This window comes from Nanorana parkeri, unplaced genomic scaffold (assembly GCF_000935625.1).
Source record: "Nanorana parkeri isolate BGI_ZX_2015 unplaced genomic scaffold, ASM93562v1 scaffold409, whole genome shotgun sequence".
NCBI lineage: Eukaryota > Metazoa > Chordata > Amphibia > Anura > Dicroglossidae > Nanorana > Nanorana parkeri.
The window spans coordinates 750006-777546 of NW_017306677.1; the positions used below are offsets into that span (position 1 = coordinate 750006).

At 39.8% G+C, this 27541-nt stretch overlaps 1 protein-coding gene across 1 annotated transcript; it reads left to right on the forward strand.

Moving 5' to 3' along the window:
• The first annotated feature begins 708 nt into the window (after positions 1-708).
• On the forward strand, positions 709-26740 carry TPPP3 (tubulin polymerization promoting protein family member 3). The gene is made up of 4 exons (XM_018559647.1): positions 709-1008; positions 23792-23986; positions 24886-25039; positions 26341-26740. The coding sequence occupies exons 2-4, from the start codon at positions 23799-23801 to the stop codon at positions 26527-26529; spliced, it is 531 nt and encodes a 176-aa protein (XP_018415149.1). The 5' UTR covers positions 709-1008; positions 23792-23798; the 3' UTR covers positions 26530-26740.
• The last annotated feature ends 801 nt before the right edge of the window (positions 26741-27541 follow it).

Below are 27541 nucleotides of genomic sequence, written 5' to 3' on the forward strand. Positions count from 1 at the left end.
ATCAAATGCAATGATACATTATTTCACTAAAATTCAGATATGTACAGCTATATAGAAAAATTCTGATTCATATCTATTGTCAGCAATCAATAAGGATTTTCTTATATACTGTATACCACCATCATCTTCTGCAGATCTGTGAATAACAGAAATATAATAGTTGTATAACATTTGCTGATGTGTCAAAGAAAAAAAGAAAAAAAAAAGAATGAAAGAAAGAAATAAAATCGCCTTACATTTAACAAATGCAATGATGCATTATTGCACTAAAATTGCACTAAAATCTGTACAGAAACAGTAAAGAAAATTATATTCTGCATATTCTGATTCATACATTATGTCAGTAATAAGGACTTTTGTTATATGTCACCTTCATCTTATGCAGATGTATGCCAAACTGACTATATTATTTTTTTAATATCTGCTGATGTGTCAAATACCCCCAAAAAAGTTGCACTAAAATTCACATATAAACAGCTATACAGAAATATTAGCATTTTCACTTATATTCTGCATATTCTTATTTATATCTTTGTCAGCAATAAATATTTGTTTTAAATATATAATTATCATCTTCTGCAGATCTATGCCAAAGTGAATAACATATAATATTTGTATAAGGTTTGCAGGAAGGCATGGAGCTGCAGCAGAATCTGGGAGACATTGTAGCCCAGTCCTGGTACAGCTAGCCAGCACATCCTGGTCCCTAATGAGCAGCCTTTGTCTTCTCCTGACACACCCCTCTCCCACAGCACCCCATCTAGAGCCTTGCATCTCCACCAAGTGAAATCTTGTCTGCTGCAAGCAAGAAGAATACATCTCTTACGCCTCTCTCAATGACCTTGGTCACTTATATTTATATTACACTCCCTTGATGTTTTACAGGATGTCTCTATGGATACAGGAATAAACACAAGATAATAGCCCTACAGTCTTTAAAGCAGCATTTCATTCTACAGGCCAGGCGGGGAGAGGAGGCGTCTATAGCAGAACAGAGAGAATCAGGAGGTAAGAGCAGGATTCTCTTTCAGTCACTGCACAGGCACACTTCTTCCACAATAAAATTATTTTGTTATTTGCTTTCCTAGCCTTTACCTGCTAGAGAGATCAGTTTAGCAATCCATTTCCTTCCAAATTCTTCTGCAGGTGCGTAAAAAAAAAATAGGCATGTATCTTTGCAAAAGGGCTAGAACCCCAATCGATGCATTTTATGTAGGATGATCCTTTTCCCCATGCAGAAAAAAATCCTTTTTCTTTTAATTCTCAGCCAGCTCTGAGATGTGCTTGTAGAGCTCTGTGGCTGAATATAGTCATGCATGGTGTCCCAGGCATGTTTTCATATAAACACTGCCTCAGTCTCCCTTGTCTGCTAATGTTGTAGTATTTTTATCTCTGCTTCCCAGCTACTGTGCATGAGCCGTAGACAGATTTTTACATCTGTTCATGCAGGGTGGGAGAGTGACTGTAATGGGTTTTTTTACTAGCTTTTTGTTTCCAGAGAAGAGCGCTGATTTATTTGTTACAGTGTGTGTTTTATTTTACAATGCTTTGGGTAGACTATTAAGATTTATGTCAGCAAATATCGTTTTTGGACGGAAGATGGTACAGGTTCCTTTGGCGCTGTCATAACATATCTGAATGGAGCAGAGTGTTGTGTATAATGATTTCAAATGTTATTCCACCCTTTTCTGGCAGATGTGATCAGTAGCTGTAGACAGAGAGCATAGCATAATACAATTTCTATTGCACACAACAGGTAATTCAAAAGTATAAAGGCAGAAAAACAAACTGTAAACACAAATCATAATCTGCCCTGTATCACAATATCCATTTGAATGATGTTGTATCTATGACCTATAAACACAAGTAACAATAAATAAGTAAGCATGGATTTGAAATATATTTAGGAAAATGCAGGGAAATAAATACTAAACATTGCATGATAGTGAAAGCTAAAAATAGCTAAAAATGATTGCCACCTTTTAAATAGAAGACTCCTCATACTTGTGTATTGGTTTTGTAAATTGAACTTTATGTATGATTTTTTCTGTGTTCTTATACTGGAGTGTACCAGAGAAGTATTTCTTCTGTTATACTCCTCTCTAATCAAAATGCCCACAAACATGGTCAATATACTGAATATTACTTCCATTTTCAGCATATTGTATGACAAGTGGCAGTTGACTGTGGGTATCAGTGTAGAGTCCATTCATTCAAAGTACATGAAACAGAGTGATACCATTGGCTTCTTGTACTGGGGTCTAAAACTGAGAGTATGGGAGCCATAGAGGTACTTTTACCATACGTTTCTATTGGAGTTCATCAGTGAGGGTGTAGCACAATCTCTCTATCACAATCAAATAGTCATACTATATACACAAAGGTTATGAATATCATAATATTTACTATCCATTTGTAGCCGTTGCTATAGATGTCCCATTGATGTAAAGGCATACCTTCCAACTTTTGAGATGGTAAGGATATACCCCTACCACGCCCCATGTTATGTGGACCAAAAATAAAAACACAATGATTGTTTAGACTCGCCTCCTTTCACCACTTCTTTTCCTTTATGCTGGCTTTTCAGAAATAACAAATGCAATCATTTAGTGGTTGGATGAAAGGTATAGTGTCGTATAACACTTTTGATAGTTAAAGTGACACTAAACTCAGGAGTTACATCTTAAAAATGCATCCAAGTACCCTATTAACAAAAATGTAGCTTATTTGTGCATCACTTGGCTGTAGATTCTCAAATCATCTCTTGTTCGGTGCGTGCAGTGTCCTTCCTTCTGGGGGTGGGTTCTCATAGATCCTGTGTGTGTGTTTTAAAGTAGCCACTGCTCCAAGCTCACTCCCATGATGGACTACAATCTCGCACTTAGTTTACTAATTTGTATTGAGATTATAATTAATTACAGGAGCGAGCTTGGAGCAGTGGCTACTTTAAAACACACACACAGGATCTATGAGAACCCACCCCCAGAAGGAAGGACACTGCACGCACCGAACAAGAGATGATTTGAGAATCTACAGCCAAGTGATGCACAAATAAGCTACATTTTTGTTAATAGTTAGGGTACTCAAATGCATTTTTAAGATTTAACTCCTGAGTTTAGTGTCACTTTAAATATTACATTTTTATAGAGTTGGATACATTAGACTAAACAGAGGGACAGAGGGAATTGATTCCAAAGGTGTCTATACACATTAGATGGTGGTCGCCCAGTTTGTTATTTGTGGCTTTCACCTATGTCGTTGACACCACTGCCTGGGTGGTATAACAATTGGGAAGGTTAGAAAAACCTGTTAAATCACATACCGTTTCCCCCTGCTAAGCTGATGCTGGAGGTATGTGCAGCTCACAGGCCTAAAACACAAATATTCAGGGAAGTGCTGGCCAATACAGATACCTGAAGGCAGACAGACTATGCCCACACTTCCAGCTTCTCTCTGCTATCTATGACCAGTTTAAAGGAACCTGGAAATTATAATATTAAAGCGGAAGTACGCGCTCATAACTTTTACAGCCAAGGAAGGTGCCATCTTAGAATCTGTATGGATTGCAATTGACATGGTCCTGCACATGTGATCAACTATCACACCAGCTATCTGAGGACTTCGGTTCGGTTGAGAGAAAGCACACTGGTAACCTTGACAGTTGGCATGCCTTGAAAGTTTTGGATTACATTAAATTGGTGGGTCAAGTTACCCATTATTATGCCACTTTGTCATTCCTAAACAATTCCCAGCGTAATATAGAATTCACCAACGCTACAGTGAGTGGAAATATGACCACTTGCTGAAGATCTATGTCAAAGTGAAGTAGACCAGAATGAAATGGCTGAAATGTTGAAAAAAATACCTCCCAGACCATTTCTGGGTAAATGCCCATGAGGGTCTCTAAACAGGTATAAGTCTTATATAGATATTAGTCTATCTCTTAGCCTCTGTGGAGGTGCTGATTGATATGGGACCAGTGGACCAGTCACAAGGGTTTGTGTTCTGGTTCTATTTGCTTTTCGTAGTCTATGGTTTTAATGAAATGTATTAATAAAATGTTGTAATTGTATCTATATGTTTGTGCGGTAATATTTCCAAGTAGGGGCGACTCAAACAAACCTAGCTACTTTCTCTGGGTTATTTCCCCGATTGAAGTGGCTGTTTTTCCCTATTTATACTATATGTGCAATAACTTGTGAGAAATCGTTGGTATCTACATGTGTATGCAAATACGTGAGCACATGTTACATGCATGGGAGAATACATGCCTGCAGGAGTGTATATTGAAATGTACATATTCACATGTACTGGAAACTAGATCTGACTAAAGCTTACCACACATGTTACAATCTGACTGTATAACCTCCTTTAGATCTACCAACAACTATGTAGTGCAAAGATTGGATACAGGTTGACTTGGTATTTTATGTAGGTCCTCATATTACATAATTTGGTACATTTTATAGTTGATTTTCCAAAGATTGTACAGATTCTAAAATGTATGGTGAGCTTAACGTACATCCATAGCTACAATAGACTTGGTGTGAGATAAACATGTCTAGAAGCAGCTGTTGATCACTGTCATTTGCTTCATCTCAGAAGGAAAATCACTACTTTGTCATAAAAATATCCACTCCGTTGGCCCCTTACTAACTACAGAACATAACTTAGAATTAAAAATAGAAATAAAGGGCTACATCAATCAGCAATTTTTCAATTCAGCTCTGTAGGGTGGGGCTCTAGCCTAATGTTTTCATCTCTAGACAGCTCATCCTGGTCCTGTAATCCTGCTATAATAAAGACTACTGGTGTAAATCAATGAGAATGCACATTCCTAGATCATTATTAGCAATCTTGCTTATGTCTTACCACGCCAAATCAGAAACCTGATTGAAAATTTTACAAATGATGTGCAAAATAGCAAAATCATTTCTATGTCTCCTTTCCAAATACCCTGCCCCTATAGACTTCCTCCTATACCCACTATTGTTATATACTGTATGTAAACCTCTGCTATACACAGTCTTTTGGTACATCAGCATGTGCCATCTTTTAAAAGCGGATGGTGTGCCTAATGTACAGTATGTATATGTTTGTGTTGTTATGTTATCATTTACATCGTGTCTATATAATGGGTTAAAAATAAAAGCATTGCACTATATAGCACAAAGTAGGGGAAATACATTTTCACTTAAAGAAAAACAATACATTTGGCTCCTTGACTGTCTTTGTGCAGCATAACAATATGCTTGTCTACAGGGAATATTCATTTGTTACAAGAACATCTGTGTTATCTGTCTCAGGAGATCTTGTCATTGCTCTATGCACTGAGAACACTTAGAGTAGCTACATAAATATTCTATATCCTTGTGCTATACTTAAGACTTGCTGTCCCTATGACACTCATGTACTTTTAATAATTATTGGCTCCACTAAGAGCAACAATTGGGAAATAGCCAATTTTTTTATCCAATCACTGTGAAAAGCGACCCACTGCCTCCCCCAAAGCTTTCTCTGCTATGCCTCGCTTACGTCACCACAGTCTGCCGTAATGGGGATTGGTGGGATGAGAAACAGCAGTGTCATGATCTCCCTGCAGGGCTCACAAGGATACAGAATTGGGTGGTGGATGTGTACAATAAATGATTCAGTTATCCGGAATGTTATGTTAACTATATAAATGTTAATGGGGAGAAGCATCCACAAGTTTGAGGTCTAGGAAATCATCATAAACATCACCCATAGATACGCTTGGTAACGTGTTTTGTGCTTTTACTGTATATATAATTACAGGACCAGTTAGAACTGAACCAAAAATGCATTATAATGTGACACAGAACATGAATAAACCATTTAAGTCAGGAAATTGTAAACGGAGACTGTTTCATGTGATGTTGCCCAGCTGCGGTCCTTGGGAAGTATGACAGCATAAAGACATGCGCTTAGAAATATCTAAAATGTAACGCATTAGTCACTTCAGCTGTGATCCTATGAAGACTGGTTAGAAAGATGTGGTCCCTGAGGACCAATATGGGAAACACAAGCTTAAAGTGTCAGTCCATACAAAATTGATCTTTCAGTTTCTTGTACATGCTGGAAAGTTAAACTACCTCATGTCTCGGAAGGTTCTCGTTTATCTAGGTCATGATGTAACTAGTAGTAGTTTGTCACATTCAACTGGACTTGTTCTGTAAAGTGGATGATGTTTCACAGCTTATCCAAGCCTGTTCTTCAGTTTTAATGAGTGTCAGGAACACGCATGTATGAATGCTGGGGTATGTTCTTGACACTCATTAGAAGCTGTAAAACATTTTCAGCATTACAGAACAAGTCCAGTTGAATGTGACTAACTACTACTAGCTAAACCACCTTATGTTTTTTTATACTGTATATCTATGGAACTCAGGTAGTGGAATCTCTGGGCTTGTGTTCCCAGATCTACACACCTGCCATGGTTATAATAAGGCATTGCATTCATTCTATAATATAGAGAAGGCAACTCCAATGTAGGCAGGAGGACCAAACTATGGCAGGAATTTTTACAACTTGATTCCCTAAGAAACCACATTATAGCATTGTGTGGTTTATGTAGACTCCACTTCCAATGGAAATGATCATTTCTGAGAAGGGTGACCCTTTAACGAATCAAAAGGCCACACTTCTTTAGATGCCATAGTGATGGACATCTGAGTCAGAGCCCCACAGAGTCCCAACAGAGCCAGAACATATTTCTTCTGGATGCAGGTGATCATACTTATTTACTTTATGTTTAGCACTGGTCTAACCTGAGCCAAAACCTTTTTCTTAGTTTTGTACTGATCAGGGAAGGTTTAGAAATACTGTCAGTTTTGCATACAACCTGAATCCCTGATAGGGACATTTTTCTGACCAATGCTGTCCATGTCCTCATAGAGGAGATTGCTCTTCTCTTCCTGTTCCGTTTGACACTTGGCCTAGACAGCAAGTGAGGGAAAATCTCCCACACGGTGATACACAGAAGTCAAATGCAGACAAAACTCTTTAACTTTCCGTACTCCATAGAAAACAAAAAGAAATGTTTTAGCTGGTGTTGGGCATAAACATAGCACATGAGATGGTTCACTGCTTAAAAAAGTGTCTGCCAGTTTTGACTTCTGCATCCACTAGAGAAAACTCTTGTCCTCTCTGGCAAACTGTGTATTTGGTAGGTCTAAAGAAATAAATCGATATTGGATAATAGTCTTGCAGTCTGACTTTGTTTGGCTTGATTGGACAACTGTCAATTGCCTATGGGATATAGAAGCATTCTCTGGGAACAAAACGATTATTTGGGTTAAAAAACATTGCACAAAAATTATCCAGGACTAGACTCTTTGGTATATTCATCTACATGCAGTGACAAAAGTCTTGACATGTTTCAAACATACTGTATCTATGTTTAATCATAAACGTGTCAAAGGCGTCAACGCTCTCTGGCAAGTTTAATCCTGCACCATGACAGAGCTTAAGAGGGTGGACAATTCCCAAGGTGGTATAAACCTGCACATTCTGCATAAAAAACCTTGCCCGATCACTAATGTTTTCCCTGTCTCTATAGGGCTCCATTGCTCTAAATAAGCCTTATGTGACTAGAACAACCATGTTTAGGACATGTTTCCACTAAAACACATGCAAGCACTGCTTCAAAAGCTCCATTTAAATTGACTTGAATAGCAAACTACAGCAGGTGAAAACACCCAAAATGCAGGCTAAACGTTTACCCAACATACTTTAACACAATGGTACAATGGTGGAAATAGATGATATTCCTATTGTGCATGCATTTTCCAGTGAAGGCAACACATTTGGTGGGAAGTTGCAAAAAATACATAATGAGATGATCAGGTCATACATGAAACTCTGACCATTCTCTAATGTCTATGACCAGCTCAAGAGAATCAAAGCAATATCAGATACCAATGAGTATAAGCCTAGGTTTGAGTCTGCACTAGGTAGTGAAAAAAACTTCTCCCTATTGCCTTTGCACAAGCAATATTTAACTTGGACTTTACTTAGCCTGTAATTAAAATTACATTTGGCGTGAAGCAATACAATGGCTATAAAATATAACAAGTAATGTTGACCTCAGTATTTAAAATTATTTTTTGAAGGCTAACTATAGAAGACTTTTCTGCTTCATACTGGAGCTTGAATGCTTTAGATGTAACAACTTTATAATAAAATGGATATTAAAAGGACATATCAAAACAATAAAGTCTGTCTAAAAGTTTTTGGGCAGTTGCATGCCTTTACGCTATTTTAGTTTGGAAGCTTCTCAAGATGACCAATGCAAAGCTGAAGAAATGATACTGAAGCAAAAATGTAATCGTTGCCTATATGCCTAAATATTGGGTATGACTCATAGAAGAATGGTAAAGGCAGAACTAAACTAACCTTTCATTGCTCCCTTGCCAGTGCTGATATCTTCACCCAGCCTTCTTCCGAGGTTGGGACCATCGGCCATCTTGATTAGCTGGGCAGGAATGACATATAGGCACTGGAGTTCATTCATTTCAACACTGAAGAGTGTCGAGAATGAACACTGAACTGTGCATGCAGAGCTCAGTGTACATTCTAAAGAACAATGCAGACAGGCAGGTTGTTTAATTGCCAAAGAGACATAGCATTTCTTCTGCAATAAAGAGCCTGCCTGCGCACAATTTGTTTCACTTATGTTCCGCTTTAAATAGAGTCTCAGCCTAAATACTCTATATACTTTACTACACAGTATGCAGTCTTTGTACCCACAAAATACTCCATAATTACACTGCTTTGAGAGCCTCACCTGCATACACCTCAGGATATAAAAAAAAAGAAATATGCTAACACATTGTCTGAGCCTACCTTAAAGCTGAACTCAGGGAATTACACAAAAACTACCCTTGCAGTAGAGCCTTCCACACACACTGCAAGGTTAAATGCCAAGTCTAGGGGTAGAGATATAAGGCATAATACTCATCATATTCCTTGTTCTAGCAGGCTTTGGGTGCATATTGCCTTTCTCTGATGCTCTGGCTTCTGGGCGGGCCTTCGTCATCCACACATACAATGCAGGGTTCTATCAGCTAAGGCTCAATGAGTGATTGGGTTTATATCTACTTTAAAACGACACTAAACTTAATATGTAAGGAGTTACATATTAATTCAAGTACCCTAACTATTAACAAAAATGTAGCATATTTGTGTATCACTTAGCTGTAGATGCTCAAATCATCTCTAAATTGGTGCGGACACTGTCCTTCCTTCTGGAGGGTGACTACTTTTGTTCCCCATGGTCCCTGTGTGTGTTGTAAAGTAGCCACCACTTCCACTCCCAATCTCACGTTTGGTTTACTAATTTGTATTCAGATTGTAGTCCATCACGGGAACGAGCTTGGAACATTGGCTACTTTACAACAGAGCGGAGTGATACACAGATAAGATACATGTTTGTTAATAGATAAGATACTAGAATGCATTTTTAAAGTGTCACTAAACTCATGAGCTAAATCTTAAAAAATGCATTCAAGTGCCCTAACTAATAAAAAAAATGTATCTTATTTGTGTATCACTCAGCTGTAGATCCTCAAATACTCTTTGAATTGGTGCTGACACTGTCCTCCTTCTGGAGGGTGGCTACTTTTGTTCCCCATGGTGCATGTAGTGTTGTAAAGTAGCCATCGCCCACCACTTACTCCTGTGATGGATTACAATCTCACATTTAGTTTACTAGTTTGTTAATAGTTAGGGTACTTAAGTGCATTTAAGTGCAAGATTAACTCCTAAATTTAAATGAAAGAAAGGTGTCAACATAACAACCAAATAACTTCCAGCTGTAATGTAAGCTGAAACTTTCTGATATGTAGCTTTGGTCAGTGGTCCTATATCATCTTAGTTCCAGTTTTTATTTTAATCATTGGTTAGTATTTTGTCTAGATTATCACCTATAGAGTTTTTTATTGTCATTTGTCTTTCACATCAGGTGACTTTATTTTAAAATTCTTGACAGAGACGCACAACCGCACAACCATACCAGGTGAATGTCCTTCCACCTTTCAGAAACAAGTTAAAACAAATACAAACAGGGTTATTCACAAAAGGGTGAAGAGTTTGGAGAAGGCAGGAGAAGTGAACAATCTAGGACAACATACAACATTGAACTGGAAAGTGAGCTGAATTGGAGAATTTTTCCAAATCAGCTATTTTGGCCTAGATTGTTCACTCTTCTGCTTTCTCCAAACTCTTCACCCTTTCTTCTACAAAGGAAGAGAACACTATAGCAATAAACATAACATCACTTTCAATTGCTTTGCCCTACATAGCCTAATTGCTGTGGACAACACCTTACATTTTAATTTCCCCCAATAATACAGCACAATCCTATTAGTGACTGTATCAAGGATCCATATGCATGGACTTCTTAGATTATCACTACTTCAATACACTTGTTTCAGTGGGTTCTTTTTAATGCAGTGATGTACATAATACAGAATGTATGTGTAAGACATAACCTGCATTACATGATACAGTCAAATAAATGACCTGCTGTGAATATCTATAGTAACTGATGCCTTACTTCTATAAATATATTTTCACACTTTTGACAGGTGTTTCGGTATATTTTAATAGTGGACAAAATGCCAGAAGTGATTAAAATACTAACAGTTGCTTGACACCCGGGAACAGTGTATGTTAAGTCACGTGTATTATGATGTGCTGATAAAATGTACATTGACTTGGTTTAACACATGAGTTCGTAGAAGCAGAAAAGTTTATATTTGCCTCAGGACTTGTAAGGAGTTTCTGTATGCAGTGATGCCAACCAATGCAATGATTCTGACGCCATATTCTAAAATTGTCAGCTTTTCTCTCTTTGGGGCACCATTACAGGTTCTGAACCGGGCTACCATGTGGTTAAAAATGTCCCTGTGACTCATTGCATGGTTAGCAGAAAAGGGGAGTGAATGTGGTCGGCTACATATGTTGCTGAGCTAGTGTTTGTGGTATGGCATGAGCATTAGCCATTAATCTGGCTTTCTACAACCCAAGCAGTAGGTCACATTTCCAGGGATCCCAACCTGAAAGAATCAATTTCAGGGAGGTGTCCCTCTCATTTCAGGGAGGTGCCCACCCCACCCTTCCACTTTTTTGATAAACTCTAAGGGCTAGTTCACACCAGCCCCAATGCGTTCCGCCAGACTGGTGCCAGAACGTACTGGATTGCACTCCAGCTGCCTCACTTTGTTTTGGGGCAGGAGGGGACGTGCCGGGCCGGAACGTGTGTCACATCAGTGCCTACAGTCCGGTGCAGTCAGAAAAAATGCTGCATGCACTAGTTTTTCTGACCGCACCGGACTGGAATGCAGGCATTGATGGGCCACGTGGCTAGTGCAGGCGATGGATGGATCCTGTCTGCATCTGAGCACGGACAGCCGCACCCACTCGAATGCGCATCTCGAGTGAGCGTATGACAGTGTATGGCCGCGTCCACCAGCACACCGCACGGATCTGTATGGCCCGACCGTACGCTGTGTGAAAGAGTCCTTGCTTATCTTATAAGAGTCTTATGGGTTGTGGAAAGTTGTTATGGTCTCCTTGGTTACGGCTCTGTGTATGTTGCCACAGGGAGCAGGAAAGGGGGCGTGGCACACAGCATGCTGGCAGTTAAACTGTGACCTGGGAGACTTGATGTGTTTGTAACTGGAAGCAGAGCGCAGAGGACGGACCCTGAGGTGCTGCCATCCTAAATGTAAGAACAATTCTCTAAGAAATAACACTGTCTGGGTATACGGCATACAGTATATATGGGATGAATATATCTGGGTACTTATGGACTTAATATAATATATAACTTATGGACGTAACATCACTTTAAAGCTGAACTCCAGGCAAACAGCTAAATACACAGATGAAAAAATAATAATTACACACATATATATATATATATATATATATATATATATATATATATATATATATATATATATATACATACATACACATACAATATACAGCTCTACCACACAAAACAGTCCTGTCTGGAAGGGAAGGAGGCCTGATTTCTGTTGCTGCAGTTATGTGACAGTTACTGGTCCTGGACATTGAAAGGAGAAGCAGGTGAGCTCATCCCTCACTTTGCTCTCTCCTCCTATCACCATGTCCCTTGTTAGAACTCTGCAGCACAAATGATTGGCTCCTTGTTCTGCTTCTCCCTCTCCCAGTCCCATTTTTTCAATCAAGATGTTGATAGAAGATACAATTCAGGTATCTACACTTCCTGGATTTAAACAATATACATTTAATGATGTCTTTATAAATACAGAGCTGCATTCATTGGTGTTTTTTTTCCATCTGCCTGCAGTTTAGCTTTCAGCAATTTTTGGTTGTGTATTCATTAGATGAAGAATAACCTATGTGGTAGAACTGTGGTAGCTGGCCATAGACAACTCAAGTTTCAGCTGTGGGTGGCCCTGTCAGCCCCACAACATGGACAATAGTTGATTTAAAAACTAAGCTGGGTGGAAAATGATCTGCTGGACTGCGGGTATTCATGCAGCTGTGGGTGCTGCGGCTGCACAGTAGATTCCCCCATCCATGCTGTATAGTGTGTATGGAGAAATCTATTGATTTTCCCTCGTTCAGCCTGTGCAAAGGGAAAGTGATGTCACACATGATTAAAAAATTAAACCATTTTCCCTATAGACATTTCTAGATTCCTTTTCTTTGGATCTCAGATTACCAAATTATATTCAGTTATTTGAAGTTGATTTATTCAAGAAGATGCTATTGTTTTATATGTAAGTCCAGGTTACTGCAGCAGGAACATACCATATGCAGACATCCCAACTCTCCTGGGCATATAGGTGCTTCCTGATGGCCGTGTGAGAAACATTTTAACCCGGAAAGGTTTTACTTTGCTCTATCTAGCAGAGTAAACCTTTTCAGGATCCCCAGCTATCTGTTTTTTTTTGTGTGTTCTGACGGCGACTGAATATAAAATATAGAATATAAATAAAAAACAAAACAACATATAGCAGGGGAATTAATAACTTGGCTGCTATTGGTCATTTCGAATTGCAATAGCCAATAGCAAGCTGGCTTTTGCACCAGACCCACTGATGCTGTCAATCAGCAGAGGTGGACCTGAAGTTCTCCATCAGGTTCTCCTCTGCTGATTGACAGCAGCAGTAGGCGGGGAACAATAGCCAGCCTGCTATTAGCTATTGCAATTTGAAATGGCCAATAGCAGCCAGCATAGCTATTCATTCCCCTGCTATATGTTTTTGTGTTGTTGTTTTTTTTATTCTGCCAGCGGCCACTGTCAGAATGCAGATATAAACCAGCAGATAGCAGCGGAAGCATCAGTTCCTCTGCTATCTGCTAATTCCTCTGCTATCTGCCATCCCACCCCCCTATCCAGGGGGATGGGGGAGAGGGCACCCCCTTGAAATTAGTTTTTGCAGGTTGGGATGTCTGCATATGTTGTCATTGCAACTTGAATAGCTTTCTTTTTGTTAGATGGCTGTGTGTTGTATTGGCCTACAGTGTAGCCAGCCAAGCAATGCAGCATTTGTATACTGCTATAGTATGAATCCAGCCTAATACTGGAAGGCCATGCAATGGTACCACAAACAGATCTTCCAATATTACATACTGCATAATATACATAGAGGGGAATTTATCAAAACTGGAGCAGACAAAATCTGGAGCAGCTGTGCATGGCAGCCATTCAGCTTCTCTCTTTCATTTTCAAATCTTAACAGAACAAACTGAGCATAGAAGCTGATTGGTTGCCATGAGCAGCTGTTCCAGTTTCTGTCTGCTCCAGCTTTGATACATTCTCTCCATAATGCTCTGCTCCTAAATTCTCAGAGCTTAACTATTTTGAGTGGTTTCCTGAAATGCCACATGGCCGATCACTAAGGTATTATTCTGTACCTTAAGGGATTGTTCATGTTAAATGGCCTGCATGGATCATCATTTTTTTTAAATTTCTTTGGTGACTCAGAAATATTTTTGGTGAATCTGTTGCAAAGTGTTTTTTACATGGAGATCCTGCCAGTAACTGTACTTCCTGTTGCAAGCTGACAATGCTAAGCTGCTGCCTGTCAATGAGCCGCATGCCCACCTTCAGTTGGTTGTTGGGCTGCTTATCAGATAGGCAGACCAACAGTCAACTGAAGGAGCTTGCATTGGAGGCTGAAAATGCTGCTGTCAGTTGGGAGGCACTGGATTAGCATTGACAGCTTGCAAAAGAAAGATCTGTTAGTGGCAGGATTTCACGTAAAAAGCTTTGCAATACAGTCACAAAAATGATGCTTAACCAGTTGACATCCGCGGTGTTAAACCCCCTTCCCATCCAGGCCATTTTTCAGTATTCAGCTCTGCGGTACTTTGACTGACATTTATTCAAGCGGACGGCAAGAGGTTAAAATGTATCTATGGTCAAAAACTAAAAATAAGTATGCATTTCTACATTGAATTTCCATGAGTCTTATTCCACTCCTAATAACCATATGGATCTGGAAGTTAGTAAACTTACTTATTGAAGAAGCCCATAGGATGTACCTCCTCAATGCACTGACACAATGCACACCCTTGTGCCTGCCTTATGAACTACAACTCAATGTCTGCACTTCCCACAATGTAACATCATCATTGCTTGCTGGAAGCAATGCATGATGGGCTATGTAGTCTTGAGAAATGGAGATTGCATCATATCAGGCAGCAGGGAAAGGGATACAAAGCACACTTGGAATCCAGGAAGTTGATGAAAGTGATGGGCAAACAGAAGGCAGCACTCACTACATAAAATGGATTTTTTCAAGTAAGCTTTGATTTCATTATCAAAAACAACTAAAGTATGTATTCCTATTAAAATGCTGATGTTATAATAGGAGAGGATATGCTGGGACTTTACAAGTCCTTTAAGAAAACTGGTGAAAAGATGTGAAACATACTGAAAAGTAGATATATTTCTGCTATTCTTCCACCCCAAAAATACAGTTGATTCTTATACATAGTTCTTTTTTAATCTAACAGAATAATATAAAAAATTTTTGCTGTATTCATAATACCTACCAGTCTTTTATAACTAGTAAATGTCATATCCTAAATGGGGGAGACAAAATAAATACTTCCTTGCTTGCTCATCTTTCAACCTATTTTTATAGTATTTGAAACTGACATTGGCTTTTTTGGTGGTTGGCGTGAAGCTGAATCCACCACTAGCTTCTAGGCCTCTGTGATTTATTGACACACAGGGCCACCATCAGGGGGGGGTACGGCCAGTACTATTGTAAGGGGCCAAGGTGGCCGGGTGGGCCGGGCTCCAAGCTATCATTTTTTTCTTATAGAATATTGTGATTAGTAAAATTTCCTAGGTTTCGGGCCCCCCGCACTATTGGTACCTTCCTCAGATGTGTGTGCAGGGGCGGAGCTTTCTTCCCAGGCAGAACCATCGAAGATCTTGGCTGAAGAGGAGCATATCTGCTGCCTGGAGGGGAAAGGTAAGTGTTTCCCAGCAGACACAGGCCCCCGAGAGTTGTGGGGTTTTGATAGAGACTGGGGTGAAAGAAAGAGTGAGAGAGACAGATTGACCAACGTTGAGAGCCTCTCAGGATCGGTCAGTCGGTCAGTCAGTGTCTCACATTTCCCTCCATCCTCTCAGCATTGGGTGGTCTGTGTCTCTCACTCTCTCCCCCCTGCCTCTCATTGAGAGGCAGGGGGGGGAGAGTGAGAGACGGTGGGGGCCAAGGCCTAAAGTTGTGTAAGGGGCCCCAAAATTTCTGATGGCTGCCCTGTTGACACGATATTCAACTGATGTTCTTGCCCCTTTTCATTCTCTCGCATGAAAGTAGCTTGATTGGTCTAACAGTTTTATGAATGGCAGCCTCTGGCAATCAGTGAGCCACAAATGGAGGGAACTGTATTCAACCATAAATAGTAAGCTCTTATGGTGTAAACGTGTGGGATGACATGCAGAAATAGTTTACAGGAGACGTTTATTCATGGTGACAGCTTCATTTAAATGCAAGACTGTTTGCTTTGCCAAACTGTTCCGGGCTGGAATGATGTCATTGTTTTATCATAAGAGCCAAGCTGCAATGCAGAGCTGGCGCCGTAATAAGCTAATGTGTAAATCCTTCACTCACTTGTGTCTGAATGTTTTATGCTAAACTTGTAAAAAGTTAGTTCCCCCATTTTAACTTCAATGGAAAATATCGGGGCTTTCACATCACCAAATTTTAGCAAGCTGTAGCCAGGGTGTCCCCAATGAGATACTGAAATGATTAATCTGCTCTTCTGAGATTGTCTAATAAAATCAGTAAGGCCCCATTCACAACTATGTGCGTGTTATGCACAGATACACGTGGTAAAGCGCATTGGTGCACTTTGCAGGCACATGTTCTACATGCATTTTAGGGGAGTCCATTAATTTCTATGGGGCCACATCAATGTAGTAAACAATGCACACAACCCACCATACACCACAGTAAACATCTGTGCTGTGTTGCATTCTTTTGGGGGAAAAGTGTATTTTAGGACCCATAGGAAATGGATGGGTAAATGCAGGAACATATGTACCACAAGCTGTAAAGCGTGTGCTTAGATATGCTTGTGCCCTAAGAGCCTGTTTACACAGCCAACTGTACATCATTTGGATTATTATGTTATCATAATTCAATTATTTTAATTATGATCCATATAAATATATGTATGTTAGGGTTGTGTCCTCTGCCTCCATATTTTTTGTTAAAAGGTATCCCATTACCTTCTGTGTTTTACTACTCTACGTTTCAATAAAGACGCTATGAATTAAAAAAAAAAAAAGGTATCCCATTTTCTCACCTTAAAATGTTGGGAGGTATGATCATTGACCAAAGGAGTGTTCAACATGTGCTCCTAATAGCAAACAAGCACTCACTGCTGCCCAGAGTTAAAAAGATGAATTTAAATCTACAACCAATTAAGAAAGTTAGTTTTTCCTTGCAATACTCTCTGCTGAAATTAGTATAGCATCAGTCTGGACTATGTAGTATCTACGGGTGCTCAGGCTGCAGTTCCCATTCATTTGTGTTCATTCCCCGTAGATTCCCAGACTTCAGCATTTTCACCCACGTAGATGTGCTTCTGCACCTTTACCAACATCTTTGTATACAAGTACCTTTACATATAATACAGACATTACTAATATAATTATGTGAATCTATGCACTGTGTAAGCAATCTTGACCAACCATCAGAATGCGTTGGGTTTCTATTTTGCAGAGCTAGTGATAGTTTTCTCCCTCTATATATACCTCCCAGCTGACTCTCATTTAGAGGGACTGTCCATTATTTTGAACCAAATCCCTCTGTCCTCTCTTCCTCAATTGTCCCTCTTTTTAATCTGATGTACAGATATCTTTAAAAGGGTACAATTGAACTACCAAAAGTGTTATTCCGCACTAAAAGCTTTGTTTTATCTCCTATTTATCTTGTTTGCTATTTTAAAAAAGCCAATATAAGGAAAACGTAATGGCGAAAAAAAAATTATTTTTGACATATAAATTGTTAATGATCTGTATAACTGGGGGTATGGTAGGAGTGTGTCCAAGGCCTGCTGGAAGGTGTCCCTCTTTCTCATCTCAGAAAGTCGGGAGGTATGTATATATTCACTTGTTTATAATCACATACTCACAAAATTAGCAGAGTTATAAATCCATGAGAAGTTACAATTAAAATGAACTTGCCCATCCAGGTTGGGAAATAACATGTGGCCCCGCTAATTGTGGTTTGAAGCTCTACATGCAGGAACCCTAATCCTGTGAAGAAGGACAATGCTGTAAGGAAATCCCCAAGACACTTAATGTATTGTCTGCTTATTGCGCAGTATGTAACATAAGCTATGTGGGTAAAATGTAGCTAATGTTGACTTACCGTACTAAACCTTCTAAATATTTTTGACTGAATGCCAGGTCATTTGTGTGCTTTTATAAAGTGTCCTGGGGCACAAAGTGTAAGTATATCTATACCCAAAAACTGTTCTTTTTTTTAGTCTTGAATACAGTAGGGAATGGTTAGGTTTATATGTTGTTTAAGTCCCTTTGGGGAGATTCCCATTACTTTGTGCACTGAAGACAAAACAGGAAGTTAGTGTACATTTTTCAAGGTTAGGGGAATCCAGCAAGCTGATGCATACTTCTTCTTGTCGCCTTTGCTGACTGTTATCAGTTAGCATTGTTCCCACACTCTGCGGACTACAGAACACCATTCTTCTTCTCCATGTTTTGGAGGAGAGGAATGGAGGAGGTGTTATCTAGTCCTTATATGCTTTCTGTTCTTGGCTGGAAACATTACTCTTCTATGGGCGGAGAACACTGAGTGAGTGTTGTCACCCTAGAACAAATAGTATCTCACTGGCAGGATGATCAAAACATTTAAAAAAAATAAGATATAATGTAGTCACATATTTAACAACCTGTAAGCTGCAATATATTGCATTGGTATACTTAGGTTTACATACACTTTGAGAAAAGCTAGTTGGGGCAACTCATGCATATGCATGAATGCCCCCTTTTGACTTATGCATGGCTATGCACCTCTTCCTTATAGCAGCAAATAGCAATTATTAATCATTACAAAGATAATAAAATATGGCCTGATTATTACAGATGACAGATTGGATTACAAAAGGCCATCTTGCATGATACAGACCCTGTAAACAAGTCATGAGTTAAAGATGTCCAGACAAGCTCAGTGACAGAATATATGTGAGCCATAATTGTGTTACAAGCTGATAGGTAAACTTCAAAATCGTTTGGCACCCTGAACAAATACTGAGCTCATTTGTCCTATCATCCAACCTGTGTATCTAGTGATAAAACAGTTTGCTAGTTATTGAGGCTTTAAGTAAACAACGCTTTGTCTTAGATTGCGCAAATGCCAATTCAATGGGAATATATTGTGTGTGTCTACACTTGCACTACAATAGGAACTTACACATTAGAGCACACTTACCATACAAGTGTGTCCTTCTCCAACAATGTCAGATCGATCTTCTATCCCTCCTCTGTCCCCCACTGCTTCCATTGCCGCTGCTGGCACTTCTAGATCCCCAGGCATGCTTTTCTGTGATGTCATTGTGCATATTCACAGGAGGTTCTTCATCCCCAGCACCCAGCCCATTTACGGCATCCTAGAGAATCGCTGGGGGAGAGGGGAAGATTTTTTTTCCCTACTTCCCAGCAATTTATTTTATTTAACTGACTTTACTTCCGGTTTAAACAATAAGAATAATAGTTCAGCATATTTATTATAAATGATTCCCATCTGTTTTATCCAAAAGTAACCTATGGCCTGGTTGCTAGGTACGGTGAAATGAGATTAAATGAAGTAAAGTGCACCTGTGTGCACATAAAACATGCAACCATCTGCGGGATTTTTTGAAGAAAATGAGACGTCTTCTGAACATGTCTGAATATTTGAAGTGAACAAAGGTTTGCTTTACCTCATTTTACCTCACTCTACACCATACATAAAATTTCACTTCACTTTTCCAGATTCACTTCACTTTACCTTGCCTCACCGTTCAGTGATTTGGGCCTCTAAATTACAATAAACCTAATTGATTCCAGGGACACAAGATTGCAGCTCAATCAAACAAAACAACGCAATCAGAGAAAAGCCCTTTAAAATGTGATGTTACAGTTTTGGATGGTTTGACAGTTGGGTCATATTGTTTAGAGACTTTTGTGGCGAGATTTCCTTCGCTGATTCTGCTGCTCCCGCCTGCCACAGCGTTGACAATTATGTCCCTCCTCTCGCTAATGGATTTTTTATTTTTTCCACTTATTTTGCATAATGGAAAACACAGCAGTAAAGGAGAGACTCCATTGTATGACTTAAAGTGGGATATTATATTGGCCACAACTGGGGAAAGTACTGGACCAGAACCTCCAGCAGAAACATTTTAGGTTGGTTTGGTAAACAAAATCAATTTCTGAGTAATTTGTTGCCAATTTATATACAGGGGGGATTTATCAAAACTGGAGCAAACAGAATCTGGAGCAGTTGCCCATGGGAACCAGTCAGCTTCTCTCTTTCATTTTTAAAGCTTAACTGAGCAAACTGAAGAGAGAAGCTGATTGGCTACTATGCACGGCTGCTCCAGATTTTGTCTGCTCCAGTTTTGATAAATTCCCCCCACAGTATATGATGATAATAACAAGAAACATAGGTAAATAATGTTAACCATGTCCACCTACAACTTAAAAGAAAATTCTAGGCCTCGCACAAAGTTGATTTGGAATTGGCCTAGCAAAGCACCTGAATGCCCAAAAAAACATAGCTGCACACCACAACATGCAGATGGTTCACATCTGTGCACTGAAGTACGCTATATGGTATATATACCCATTACAGGCAGTCCCTGAGTTACATACATCCGACTTACATACGACTCCTACTTACAAACGGAGGCTACTACTGTACAGCAGGGGTAGTTGTAATGCTACCACGCTCATGCTGACAAGGAGTGCCCGTATTTTTGGGTCTGGTTCATGGTACTATACGTACATTACAGGAAGTTGGCTCTTGTTAGACCTGCAGACGAGGGGTGCCCGCCTCTTCTTCCCGGGTCACTGTGAGGTTTTTACTGCTTTCTGTATCCTCATTAGAAAGATTTATTCTTACTTACTGTCCTTGAGACAACAGGAAGTGAAAGGAAATCTACCCCTAGGAAGGGAAATTCCCTCCTGTAAGAGTGATCATGTGAAAAAGGTGTCTCCACTGAAGCTTTATCACCAATCCTTGTGTCCACGACAACCCAACATTTTCAAAATCCAGATGCCACAGGGACAGAAAGTGAGGTGAAATCTTCTGAACAGGGGCACACACAGCAAAACAAACTTTACAGGGGGTAAACCCTTCCCTATGCAATCCAAAACAAAAGAAATGTGGCTGTAGTTACACTTAAAACATTTACCTGTTCCAACTTACATACAAATTCAACTTTAAATACAAACCTACAGTCCCTATCTTGTTTGTAACCGGTGGACTGCCTTTATATGGGTCATTGTCAGCATTACACACAATTTAGCATTAAAACTGACCAAGCCTACCTAAAAATGTAGGCCAACGTGTTTACTGGTTCATGCTAAACCTCACTGCTGCCTCCACAAACACACCCTGCAGCATGAGAAGGAGGTTGCACAACACAAAATGAGGTGACAAGAAGTTGCAGCCCTGCCCACAAAAGAGTGTGCTAAATTTGGATTTATATTGAAACTCCAATCAAAGTACATTTAGCGGGCTTTCTGATTTTAGCATATTTGACAATTTCTTGAATAGTGGTATCCGTTCATTGACTTAATTTACATGCTGCCTAGAACTGCTCCTCACATCAAACAAAGAGTGACCTGGTTGACTTGCAAATGAAAGTCTTCCTATGAAAGGATTTTAAGTTACTGTGGTGATTTCACCTCAAAGGGTTCACTTTAGGTTACATTTGCAAGTCCAGGCCAGAAAGCTAACTTACATAAGATTAATGTCCAATCTTCACACCTTACAAGAGGAACCAGCATACGTTATTAACATGCAGGAGGTGCCTTCACTAACATAAATTTATATACCAAGAGAGCTTACATAGCAACGCAGCGTAGGTACAAATACCATGCGGTAAACTTTGTGCTGAACGCCAGATAGCAACTGCTTGTTGCCACTAAAAACACATCAAAACAGAAAGCTTCTGACTCTGCGTGCATAGAAAATAAGCATTCTTCCTTGTGCCATGAGATAGTGTGCTGGACTCTGTTCACATGTGAACAAGGCTGAGTAATTATGTATGACAAATTACATTGGAAGGGCAAACATATTGAGCTGATGTCTGATAACTGTGGCTTAATTAGATCTATAATTGTAGTGATTAACAACGTACATATGCAGTCAGAACTCTGCGTCTGGTCTGTAGCGTGTTTCTGGTAGCTGAATGCTTTTCCCGTCAATATGTACTGTGTGTATACTGTTAATTATTAACAGGAAATTCTTGAGTCCATAGGCATTTGTGACAGCATGTGTATTACTATATGCAACAATTGATATGTTCTAGTTTTCATTTGTTGGCACTTAAAGGGAACGTATAATGTATTTCCAATGAGTGCATGTTTTTATACTTTAGTGCTTGCCTTAAAGTGAAACTCAGGAGTTAAATATTAAAAATGCATTCAAGCATCCTAACTATTAACAAAAATGTATCTTTTTTGTGTATCACTCAGCTGTAGATCCGCAAATCATCTCTGAATTCATGCTGACACTGTCCTTCCTTCTGGAGGGTGGCTACTTTTGTTCTCCATGGTCCCTGTGTGTGTTGTAAAGTAGCCACCACTCCAAGCTCACTCCTGTGATGGGACTACAATCTCAAGTTTAGTTTACTAATTTGTATTGAGATTGCAGTCCATTACTGGAGTGAGCTTGGAGCGGTGGCTACTTTGCAACAAAAACAGGGACCATGGGGAAGAAAAGTAGCCCCCCTCCAGAAGGAAGGACAGTGTTAGCACCAATTCAGAGATGATTTGAGGATCTACAGCCGAGTGATACACAAATAAGATACATTTTAGTTAATAGTTCAGGTTCTTTAATGCATTTTTAAGATTTAACTTCTGAGTTTAGTGTCGCTTTAAGGCTAGGTTCACACCTCCACTACACCGCATGACAGCCGGGACGCGCGTCCCTGGATCATGCGGTCCTGCACAATGCAGGCCCCAATGATTTCAATGGGGTGACATCCGTGCGGCAATGCAGAAAAAAGGTACACGTACCTTCTTTTTGCGATACACGACGTGCGGCTGTTTTAGCACAGGCGCGAACCACCAGCCACGACTGTGGTGCCAGAAAATATAGGCACCCACAGCGCGATCGGTTCACACCATGGCGACTCCTAAGTGTGCGGCAAACCGAGGTGAGGTGTCGCCTAGGTGTGAACCTAGCCTAAAGTAATTTAAGATGTGATTCACATTATAACAAGCCTGCCCTTCCATATATTTCTGTTATTGGATCTTTCGGTAGCTCACTGTGATTACATTTACGTTTAAAGTATATGGAGCCCCACCCCTAAAATCTCATGAAAGCTTTAACATCCCAATGTGATCTTTCAATTAATTCTCAATATTTTAAATTCTGCAGCTTTCAGTAAAATAACACCTGGTTATCCTGCCAATAATGCACTTAGTTCAGAGACTGTTATAGGATGACAACACTCGGCCCTTACCTCCCAGCTGTGCTCCTGCAGTGTCACCCCATCACATAGGCTTCCAAGGGAGAAAACAAGTGGCTCTTTTACCACACATTATGCAGGCATGGTCCACTGTTGTCACCATCAGGAAACTCACCCTGGAAAATGCCTTGCAGTTATTACAGGAGTGCATGTAGACAGGAGGGGCTGCAAAGAGGCTGCAGCAGCACAGATTCAGCATGGATGGAAAAAAAATGTGAACATAAGTTCTTTAGTAAAGCAAATGTCATTCATTTAGGGTATACATCTACTTTGACAGGATATCAGCCACATAGGCAGTGCATTGTTTTCAATGCATTAGCAGACTTATAGACTTGCATTGTGAGAAGAAGAACAATTTAAACCTGTATATATAATGAGCAAATATGTCTACCTCTATATAAATATGAATTATACATGTCAATTTTTTTCAAAGAATTACTACAAAGTGATTAGATTATTCACAGCTTCTATTAAAACTGTTTTTCAATCTAAAACTAACATTTCTCCATCATAAACAAAGAATTCTTCTGTTTTTCAGAACAACAATGGCCGAAAGCACAGGCATTGCTTCTCTAGAAGAAAGTTTTAAGAAGTTTGCAATCTATGGCGATACAAAAGCTACAGGTCAAGAAATGACGGGGAAAAATTGGGCCAAACTTTGTAAAGAGTGCAAAGTTATAGATGGAAAAACTGTGACTGGCACCGATGTTGACATTGTGTTCTCTAAAGTAAAGTAAGCGGAGCCTTTTTAATAATATATTTGCATGTGATTTTGCATCCAAGGCTAGAAAGCTGACCTACCTTTTATCTATACATAGCAGCCCATCAAATCTATATTTAAAAGAACACAGCAACTAAGTAAGCACGTGTTACACTCACAGTGTGCCATTATCTAGGCAACGTCAATCAGAGCAGCCATCAGAAATTTTTGGGGCCCCTTACACGGCTTTAGGCTGGGCCCCCCCCACCGCACCGCCACAGGGCTTAGTGACCCGCTGGACCCAGGGCTGAGTGACCCGCTGGATGCAGGGCTGAGTGACCCACTGGACGCAGTGCTGAGTGACCCGCTGGATGCAGGCCTGAGTGACCCGATGGACGCAGGGCTTAGTGACTCACTGGACGCGGGGCTTGGTAAACCGATGGACGCAGGGCTTGGTGACCTGCTGGATGCAGGGCTTGGTGACCTGCTGGACGCAGGGCTTGGTGACCCGCTGGATGCAGGGCTTGGTGACCCGCTGGATTCAGGGCTTAGTGAAGCGCTGGACTCACCTGAGAGTGACCCTGCAGAGCCCATCATAGATGCTGCACAGCCCATCTGAGACTGTCTATAGTGGGCTCTGAAGGGGTTCTAAGGTAGGCTGGTCAGGGCTGCATCTCCCTCCCTCCCTCCTTCCTAGCTCCTCTTACCTGCACACCAAAGGGGTCCTGAGGCCTGAAGCTAGCCGAAGGATCAGCCGAAGCTACGGCTAGATCCTTCGGCAGCTTAGTGAATAGACCCCAATGAGTTTGAATTGCCTCCATTTGTGACAGGTTTAAATTATGCTTTCTACTACATTCCTATTTACATAGCTTCATTCTGAGAAAATGCATGATCAAAATAGAGGTCATATATGTATTATTATTGTATTTCAGACAAAAGACCGCCAGAGTCATTACCTATGACGAATTTCAGAAGGCACTCGAGGAGCTCTCATCAAAAAAATTTAAAGGAAAAAGTAAAGAGGAAGCCTACGAGTCTATGTGTACACTTGTGGCCGGGAAGGAACCTGCTAGCACAGGAGTCACGGTATTAAGATATACTATTTGCATTATCATTACTGTAAAACTGATACAATGCATTCTTTGTATTCCACCAGCATATGATATGACAGTGAGAGACCAGTAATACTGTGCTCATCTCTGCACTGGCAATGAAAATGATGAGAAAATGGCAGAACATTTACATATTATGGAATTCACTTTTCATCTGGTGTTTTGAATTCTTGTGAATTCACCAACATTATTATTTTACTTTTTAGCCGGACTTTCATAGGGTTAGAAGCCCTTGATATTACCCACTTTGACCCTCTCATTTATAGGATTGTCAGCCCTGGCAGACACACTTAAATGCCAATTTTTTTTTTTATGCATCTAAAGCATTATATTAAATATATAATCACTCAGTTGTAATAGGAGGTGAAGTACAGCAAAATGGCAGCTAAGCAAACTTCTCTTCTTTGCCTCCTTAAGCTTTTCCCAAGCACACCATGCTCTCATGGGCAACACCTACAAGCCCAACTTAACTCTACCTGCTCACTTATCATGTATACCTGTTGTGCCTACCTGCACTTTGGGTTGGTTTGCCAGTCACAATCTCTAGACACATCCCATATAGGTGAAAGAGGGCCTCCTGTCTAGCTATAGAGTTGCCTCTGAATTTACACTGGACACAACACAGTAGAATATGGGGAAAAACACTAAAGAACTTGTGTGTACATATCCTCTTACCACATCTATTTTAGCAGACCAGGGGTGTGGCTTTTTAAGTAAGTACAGCTTTTATAAAATATGGACAAATTTGGGATTGAGTTTTTGGCATGGCTCTGTGTGTTTTCCTAGGATCACAATATAACCTGGTTATATAGACAGGATTAAACATTTGGTAGGCCTAATCTTTGTCATTGGGGGTCATGTTTTAGTTTCCCAGTATCTTTTGCCAAAATGTTTTTGTAGTCTTAGATGGAGTGGGGAAGGGTTGAAACCTTGGTCAGGTTTTTATTCATGTCTGCGTCCCCACAGGGAAGATTCAACTTCTCTATTTGTCCTGGTGTCCATTGTCTTTGGGACAGAAAGTGATGAGAAATCCAACTCTTTACAGTTGTTACTAGGACAGGAGGTGGAGGGAGATCTTCCAATGGGGACCCCTGTTCCAGGGAAAGCCTTGACAGGGGTTGCAACAGTTCACTACTCTATCCAAAACTAAAAAAGAAAAACATACAATTCAGGGTCTAACATGATTCTGTGCTGCTTGTTTTGCTATGTTTTTGTATTTAATGGCTTTTATAACTTACTTAATGTCATACCATCGAATACCTTTCCTTTCTATAGAAAGCTACATCAGCTGGAGCTGTGGATCGTCTTACAGACACATCCAAGTACACAGGATCCCACAAGGAACGATTCGATGAGAGTGGGAAGGGAAAGGGCAAAGATGGCCGGGAGACCATTGTGGAAAACACTGGCTATGTAGGTGCATACAAACACGCTGGCAGTTATGATTCCAAAGTAAATAAATAAAGATTCCGCAAGAGGTGACATTCTATGTTAGCTCCTGCATAGACATAACTGACCCCTTTGTTCTCATTTATGAAGAGCAGTCCATACTGGTAGTGATGGTGATTTTATTCTATTCTGTTCGCTTCTAGTACCAAAGGAGTTAGTGACAAGTGAATGATTTGTGCAGTACAAATATCTTTACCTTAATGTTGCTGAACCAAAAAAAACAAGAATACGTAACACAGTGCTCTTTTAAGTAACAATTGGCTATGTTGACTGCTCAGTTATCGCTTATTTACATCTGAAAATGCAAATTCACATTAGTATCTGTTAAAAAAAAAGGAAAATGTTTAGTATGTAAATATTATAGGCTTTCAATATGTCTGCTTTGGTGTTACTAATTCACTTTTCTGTCAAATTTGATGTTCTAAAAAACAGTAAGAACAAAACGAACACTATCTTGTTCTGTTATGCATGCAAAGGCTTTTAACATTTTGAAGGTAGGAAAGTCAATTTAGTAAAAACTGTAGAGACTTAAAGTGTATTTACACTTTTGCAGCCAAATTGGGATAAAATCTACTTTATATTTGTTACACGTTCCCATTCACAATATTTGAAAATTGCTACGTACCATTTTTACTTGCTGAAATTGTATTTAGCTTTCCCCTTCTATGTAATGTTAAGGAGAGGTCTGGGAAGTTATGTTTACCATAATTAACCTTGCCTGTGCTGGCTGATCTCCATTATCATTTGTATACTAGATGTGCAGGACTCTCTGTCCTATCAAAGTGTTAAAGATTTCAATACTTGAGCGATGCATTGTATGTTTATTCACTTAAAAAAAAAAGTCCCTTAAGTCTGTCCCTTATCTCCACATTCCCATCTATTTTAACCAATAAAAGATGCCCATAGAGTCCTATGTATAATATTGCTCCGAAGAAACAGCTACAAAGGTAACACATATATTTATTACATTATTTTTAGGTATTCTTACAAACATTTAGTGGAGGGTTTCTCAAATTTGACTGCAAAA